At 45.4% G+C, this 7,482-nt stretch overlaps 1 protein-coding gene and 1 long non-coding RNA gene across 2 annotated transcripts in view; one reads left to right on the top strand and one right to left on the bottom strand.

Annotated features, from left to right (window-relative positions):
- LOC309711169 (UDP-glucuronosyltransferase 2A2-like) overlaps nt 1-7,480 on the bottom strand; it is a 28,634-nt gene extending 21,154 nt beyond the window's left edge. The window contains exon 1 of the mRNA XM_082541261.1: nt 5,797-7,480. Within this exon, the coding sequence (XP_082397387.1) occupies nt 5,797-6,054 (258 nt within the window). The 5' untranslated portion in view covers nt 6,055-7,480. The remainder of the gene's footprint in view (nt 1-5,796) is intronic.
- Nucleotides 2,939-5,987, top strand: LOC309711171. The gene is made up of 3 exons (XR_014277893.1): nt 2,939-3,941; nt 4,477-5,277; nt 5,905-5,987. It is a non-coding gene; the product is annotated as an uncharacterized lncRNA (long non-coding RNA).
- Nucleotides 7,481-7,482: the final 2 nt, after the last annotated feature.

The following is a 7,482-nucleotide window of genomic DNA, read 5'->3' on the forward strand; positions in this document are numbered from 1 at the left end:
AATTATCTATTAGATTACATTAGTCTTGATACAGCCTCTGCCACCACATCAGATCAATTGCTCTGGGCTCCTTTGATCAGCTCCATCACCTAGTGGGGGTGGGGGGTCATAGTTTGGTCCCGCCTTCACTGTTGTGATTGGTGTGGGGGTAGGGACAGGCTTAGGGCGTCGGGGGGTTCCCCGGAGGCATCTTCCTTGGGGGGCTCAACCCGGGGTAGCGGTCATGTCCGGTTAGGGGCTCTGTTGGCTCTCCGGTGACTGTTTCCTCGCGGCTGCGTGCAGCGGGGCTAGGGGAGGGTCTGTGCTGACGGACGTGGGTTACTGACCTGGTAGCCTGGCTGCCCCTGGGTGGGTCCGGGATGGGCGTGAGGTTCTGGGGGCGCTCCGTCTCTGGGCTGGGACCCGGACCGGGCCTCGGGGGCTTGGGTCCTGGTTGGTGTGTTGCCGGGGTTGTGGGCGGGTGGGTGCATGGGGGCCCAGCCCTGGAGCAGGGTGCCGCCGGTGCGTCGAGCCACCTGGGGGGCTCTTCAACTGGTGGGGGAGATTGTCACATCTTGCAGGAGCTTTCCTCTCCTCAGGAGCTGCCTCTGCAGGAGGGGGAGATACAGGAGAGGTGGAGGAAGATCTCAGCCTGGGTGTTTATTGTCTTATGTAGTCTGGAAGATGAGTGGATGGTGGGGTGGGTGCAGTTTTCTCTGTGGTGGGGTTGGGTGGACTGTCCCGGGCTCTGTGGGGCCGGGCGGCGCTGCTGCACTGGGCCCGGTCTGGATGGGCCTGGGCCCCCTTTCCCTGGCGGGTCGCGGAGTATGGGGGTGCCTACTGGGGTCAGCGGGGGAGCTGGCCCCAGGGAGGGGTCACTTGCCCCTCCCTTCCTTCCCTCCCCATCTCCAGCTGCCTCCCTCTTCCCGCTCCACCACAACCACCCACACATGCAGGGCCTTGGAGTAGGGGTGTGTCACCAGGGTGCAGAGGAGGCTACCCCCCCCCCCCCCCCCCCTGTCCCCTTCTGGCTGCCTCTGCCTCAATTTTATCCCACAACTTAGACATTCACATTACTCACACTCTCATTACACATACATATAGGATCTTGGGGGTGGGCACGATACACGGAGTCCAAAGTACCATCAGGGTGTACACCCCACCCCTGGCATCGTTGCCCACCTCTCAATTTTAAATACACGTAGACATTGAGGGCTAGCAGGAGGGACCATGCGCTTACCTGCTGCTCTCTGGCAGGTAGCTCCAAGCCCTCCTGGGTTTTAAATGCACCTTAGAACACACATGCATCAACATTACAATGAGCGGGTGGAGGGAGGTTCGGAGTCTTCTCTCACCCCCGTTCTCTGCGACCTGCTGGAGCAGGGGGGCTAGGACTAGGAGGAGGAGTTGGCCGTCCGACTGCGGTCTGGAGTGTGGAGCCTTCCTGCTGCTGCGGAGTCGGGGCGGTCTGCCTCCCCCCACCGCAGGGAAAAGGGAAACACCACCTGGGTCTGGGTGCAGTTCCCCCCTCCAGGGGCGGGGGCACCTAGACCCGGTTTGTAGAGTACGCTTGGGGAGTGTGATCGTGTGTACAACGTCTCTTTATGTCTGTCTCCACGTTGGTTGAGTGTGGAGTAAGTGCATATGAGAGCATGAGGGTGGGAATGGATGTTTGTATCTGTGTGTGCCTGTATGTCTGTGTCTATATGTCAGGTTGGGTGTCAGGCGCCACCTCTCTGGGGACATCTCAGGCCCTCCAAGGTTTGGAGGCCTATCTCCCCCTACCACCACTTCCCCTGCCAGTGGCGGACCCCCTCAGACATCGGTGCGTTGGTGGTTCTTTGTGTCCGGGGATGGGCGTCCAGGTACACACCGGCTCACTCCTTGGCGGCCGCTTATCGGGGCCTGGAGCCTGGGGCTCGCTCGGGCCACTTCGGAGGTGGGGTGCCCCCGGCCTCTCGGCCTGGGGCTCGGTCACTCAGGCGCAGCTAGCTGCCGGCGGAGCTCACGGGCGCGTCACTGCAACTCCCCCTGGCTTCTGCTCCGCGGCTGCTGAGTGAGCCCTCATCTGGGACTCTCCTCAGCTCTTTCCGGGACAGTGGCGCAGCTGCCCCTCTGTTGGTCTTCCTTGGTCTCTTGTGTTCTGGGGGCCTCTGGATGTCTGGAGTTTTGATCTCCTCCACACCTGCTTCACGCCCTGGAGGACGGGGCTGTGGCCCCCCCACACCCTCTAGCAGATTATTACATGAAGGAACCTTTTAAAAAAACAAAAAACAAGCGCGTCCATGCTCACAGGTGTACACACGGGTGATCACACCCACAAACTACACCCTTTTTGGCTCCTACCTCAAAGCACACTGTGTTCTGTTGATCTTATGTGCTGCACAATAATGTTTAACATTTAGTATTTACTGTCATATTCCCATATATCATTGTGATGTTGTTTATTCTATTACTCTTGTTCTCTTCTGCTTGCTTTCTTTTTTCTTTCTCAGCAGGTGATCCAGGTGATTGATATATGCATTTTTTTTTCTCTGCCCGTTCTGTTGGTTTTTGTCTTTTGCCCTTCTCCCCTGTCCCTCTTCTCAGCTGTTTCTCTTTCCCTCTTTCTTTCTCCCCTTCTTTCCCCCAGTCAAGTCTGTCCCGTATTCAGTAAGTGAAAATAAAATAAACAATAAAAGGTGAATCAAATGGACCATTACGGCAAGGCTGGGATGGTCCACTTGGTAAAGTAAATCCGTTGGGCATCTTTCTTTGCCTTTAGACAACAATTCTGATGGCAAAAGAGCCAAACGGGACAGGCCAAAAAAAAAAAAAAAAAAAAAAAAAAAGAGAACATGACACAGGTGAACCAAATCAGAGCAGACGAGACAAAGGAAGTGTGGTGAACACAAATGTGCTACCACATTTTGGTAAATTTTATTATTTTTAAGAAAAACATATGTCAGCAATTAAGCCAATTATTATTTTACATTCATTACGTGTAGTCCATAACAATTGAGGAGAGTAAAAGTGAGAAATAATAAGCGGAACTGTTGACACTGTAGTCGTTCGCCCGCGGTTGCCTAGAGCGGACCAACTTCCTGTCCTCTCAGATGCAATTCGGGAAAAGACACGAGTGCTCCTGTGATTCTTTCTCTGAGACTCTACCTTTATTTTTACAGGTCAGTATCGTCTTAAAAATACAGTGTATGAGGGTTTTGTGCCTTGTTCTACTTCGGTGTTTACTGAGAGTTATGTTGACACCGCCGATGTAACCTTAAGTGGGGTTTAGTTGAAAATTACTGAAGCGCGGCACCGCAGCGGTGGTAAAGCCGAGCCGCGCAGCCCCAGGTCTCGCGAGAGTTACCGCGAGAGTTACCGCGAGAGTTCGCCAGCCCGCGGGATGTATTTAAACTTGGTAAACTCCATTTAACAAGCAAATATGTGTGTGTGGTGCTCCAATTTAACTGTAAAGGCCCTGACATCAGATTATTCGAGATTAAAATATCTTATATATACTTTATGGTTCAAGTGATGTGGAAATGTTAAGAATAAGCTAAGAATGAATGTACATTTATGTTGTTACATTGCAAAGTAATACATCCAGGTGTGTTTTGTCTAATCTAGTAAGATTTATGCACTTATATCAGATTTGTGGATAAGCTATTTTGAGTTTGCCCTATATGTGAGAAAGAGCAATAAGACGTTTAAGGCATTATATGCTATCTGCACTGCTGATGTAAATGAGTGAAGGAATAGTGTGGTTAACAGTGTAAACTGGAGAAATGTAATGACCATAGATGCATATATTTGCCAAATGCCTTTTATTTACCTTTTACAGTTATTGAGCATATCTGACAAGTGAAAGCACTGGATGTAAATTATATTTGTTGATCTGAAATAAGAGATGCAATTCGGGAAAAGACACGAGTGCTCCTGTGATTCTTTCTCTGAGACTCTACCTTTATTTTTACAGATTTGTATTCTTTTTGTTATTGTGGTCTTCACATCTGGGACCCGTAACAGAAGCAAAACTAAAAGCAAAGCACAAGGAGCACAAATTCTCTCAAAGTAAAACAGGAAGTAATAATTAAACAGAGAAAACACAATCACCTTAATGAAATTAATACAAGCAACTTGACAGAGGAGGGAAAAATACTAAGGGAACACAGAGAGTGGCAAAACATTAACTAACCATGGGGAACACAGGGAAGGCAGGATGAAGTGAAACAGGAATACAATGCAAACTACTATAAGCAAGAAAGGAGCAAAAACTAGTTGGACTCAAAATAAAAGATTACTACAAATACCAAAATCAACCAACAAAGGATATAACAGAAGTTGTAGACTAATACATGAAATGTAAACTTAAGTAAACAATTTAACAGAACTTTAAAACCCAAAAACACAGAATGCTGGGCAGCAGGTTGCAGACCATGACATCCAGCAGCCTTGTGGTTTGTCCAGATGCAGCTTTGCAACCATAAATCATGCTGCAATGTTCTTTTCAGAGAGAAGATGATTTCTCCTGAAATCCCTTCAGCCATATTTGTTCAGTGTGTTTCAAATTGTGCTGTTGTGATGGCATCAGCCACACATGGGTAAATCAGTCCATTTGTTCACTTTATTAGTTTGGTTTGCAGTTTTTTTTCCATTAATATAATTCATTAATCATTTTATTTAAACCGGACACTGATTTTATGAGGCGCACGCATAATAGCATTGTGTGGTTTTTCTAAAAATGTTTTCTGTTATATTAATTATGTTTCTCTTTCTTTGAGTTACCTGGTTTTGGGCGGTGGCTGTTTCCTGTCTGGGCAAAAGGCGTGGCTGAGGAGCCTGAGAACAAAATGCCTGCTCAGCAGGGCCAACGTTGTGCTTATCAGGAACAGGGGTGTTTTAGGTTTACTTATGTTATTCTGTGCTTAGTTAATATTAGTGTGTGTTTTTATTTTCCCCTATTGTGTGTAAATGGTTTGGCCAAACCACTATAAAAGCTACCCTCTTGTCTTTGTATCTAGGTCAGTTTGTGAGTTAAGTTGTGTCCACTTTGTTTGTTTAAGTTTCTAGAAATTACTTTTTGTGGAGTTATATTTAGTTGGCCTCTTTTATGGGCCTGCTAGTTATGTTTTTGAATTTTGTCTTTTGAACTTTTTTAAGGGTTAAAATGAAGAAAACCCTTTTTGAAGACATTTTTTCCTGTGTCCTCTATGCTTTGGCTGCTTGGTCCCTCACAGCTGTCATGAACTTACACTTTTAACCTGCTTCTCACAGGACTGTAAACACACAGTGGGCTAAAGCTTTAACAAAAAACAGGTACCAGCATACTACAGGAAAAATTCATACAATTATTAGGAATAATTAAGATTGGGACTTCTGCAATATCACAAATATTCAAAGCCTCTAGGAAAATTGCCATCAGAAAAATAATGAAATCAAAACTTAAACCAAGACTCCAAATATTAACAGACCTCAGCACTGTGACACCACAGAGTGGAATAGAGAAAAGATAACAATAAATATCTAAAATTGATGCAGAAAGCCTGAGTGCATCAACACATTATTTTTCACTTGAAATTGACCCTGTGATGCTGAGTTAGATACGCAGTTAATAAAATTAATGAATGGATGTTTTCTGAGAAAAAACATGATTTCTTCCAGACAAAGAAAGTGAAAGTGTCTGATGATGAAACTTTTCATGGGAGGTACTACAAACCCTTAACTAATGTGTAGCAATGTTCAAAGGACACTAATATCCATGGAAGTGATTTGTCAGTGATTGTCAGGGATCTTCTTTGGGTGACTACAAACACGCTGTATAAACACCAGTGTTACCTTGAAGACCAGGAAGTTGAACTTGGCAGCGTCGCGGCTGTTGTTGTAGTTGACAGACGGCGATGCATCGGGCACTAAGATGGTGACCGAATGATTCCTCTTCACCAGCTCCTCTATGATGTTCCGCATGTTCAACCAATGGCTGAACTCTCCCGGAAATGCCAGAACATGGCCACCATGTACCAGGGAGACGGGATGAAGGAGCAGGAGGGTGAGGGGAAGAAAAAGAAGAGGAAGAGACGTGGAAACCTGCATCATGTGTGAAACATGAGCAAATCCAGTCAGACTGAAACTGCAGGTCCAGAGTCCAATCTGCTCAGAGGTCAGCTGCAGGTGAGAGCTGTGCTCTGATTGGATGACAACACAAAGCCTGAGGCAAACACAGAAACCTGTTTATTCATTGTCCTGCTGGACCTCACTCACAGTTTCTCAAGTTTTCTCATTTCTTAGAGGTTCATCAGAGTCAGTGCTCAGTTCAGATAACGTTTTTTACAGCAGGTGACTTTAACCACAGGCTCAGAACTGCAATTTTTTCATTATCAGACTTAGTCTGTGAAAATATAAATAAAGCCACTCACGGTAACTATGTTTGCTGAAAACCCTCTGCAGTGTGACTGACTCTAAGTAACATTTACATTTAGAGTAGTGAACCACACAGCAGCACCCAGGAAAAACTCCAGTACAGCAGTTTATTTCCACATCCTTTAGTTTTACAGGTTTCTCACTGTGATCAGGACCTTTCTGTCCAAGGAGACTTCTGCACAATCAACATGTATAGCCAGAATACACAGATACAGCGATTAAGAAATGCTGGTGCAGGTGTGACCTCTGATACATAAATATAATCTTTGAAAATGTTCCAGTGGAAAAGGAGAGCTTTATGTGAGCACTGTGTTTGACTGTAAGTGGATGTGATTGGTTAGTGTAGTAAACTCATAAAGACTGCACAATGCTGCTCTCTTCAGCTTGTGAGGGCAGACCATCCCGATTTTTACATACAAAGGTGAGCAGGGAAAGAATCACTTGTAATAAAAAAACCCAAAAACACTGAAGCTTCAACGTTTCTGTATAAAACTCATATTGATATGTGCTCAGCATTGTGATAAAATTTTATCTAGTATCCAACGAGTCATTAAATCTTCATAGAGATTTTAAAAATTCAATTTTATGACGTCAAAGAGTTCAGATATAAATATAAACTGCAAGCTTGAAATCCTCAGGTGACCTCATGAACAGCATGTTCTCAGTTTAATCAGAACGTGTTAGGCATGTCCAGGGATGGATCCCTGTGGAACACCATTAGTGATGGAAAGGGATTCTGAAATGTTTAGATATTAAGTCCTAATGAAGATGAAACCAGTTAATCTGTGTTTAACCTGTTAAACACAGATTAAATGCAATCCCCAAATAGGACTCAGGTGAGGTCAGTTTTCTGGGTGATTTTTAAGGCGTTTTCTAAACACTGGCATAGTCAGTTAATTTCAGTATCAGGCACAAAAAAAACCATGTTTGTTTTTATGTGTTAAATATTGTTTCAATCAGTAGTAAATGCTGGTCTGTAAATCAGGTCATGGGTTAATTTAAATATTCTCCTCCCTATGTTTTGTGCCTTGAACAGGGTCAGCTGATAATGTTTCCCATCTTTCGTACATAGTCTTGTTACTAGACTCTCCTTTGTAAATACCA

Source organism: Aulonocara stuartgranti, assembly GCF_965226115.1.
Source record: "Aulonocara stuartgranti genome assembly, chromosome: 7".
Classification (NCBI taxonomy): Eukaryota; Metazoa; Chordata; class Actinopteri; order Cichliformes; family Cichlidae; genus Aulonocara; species Aulonocara stuartgranti.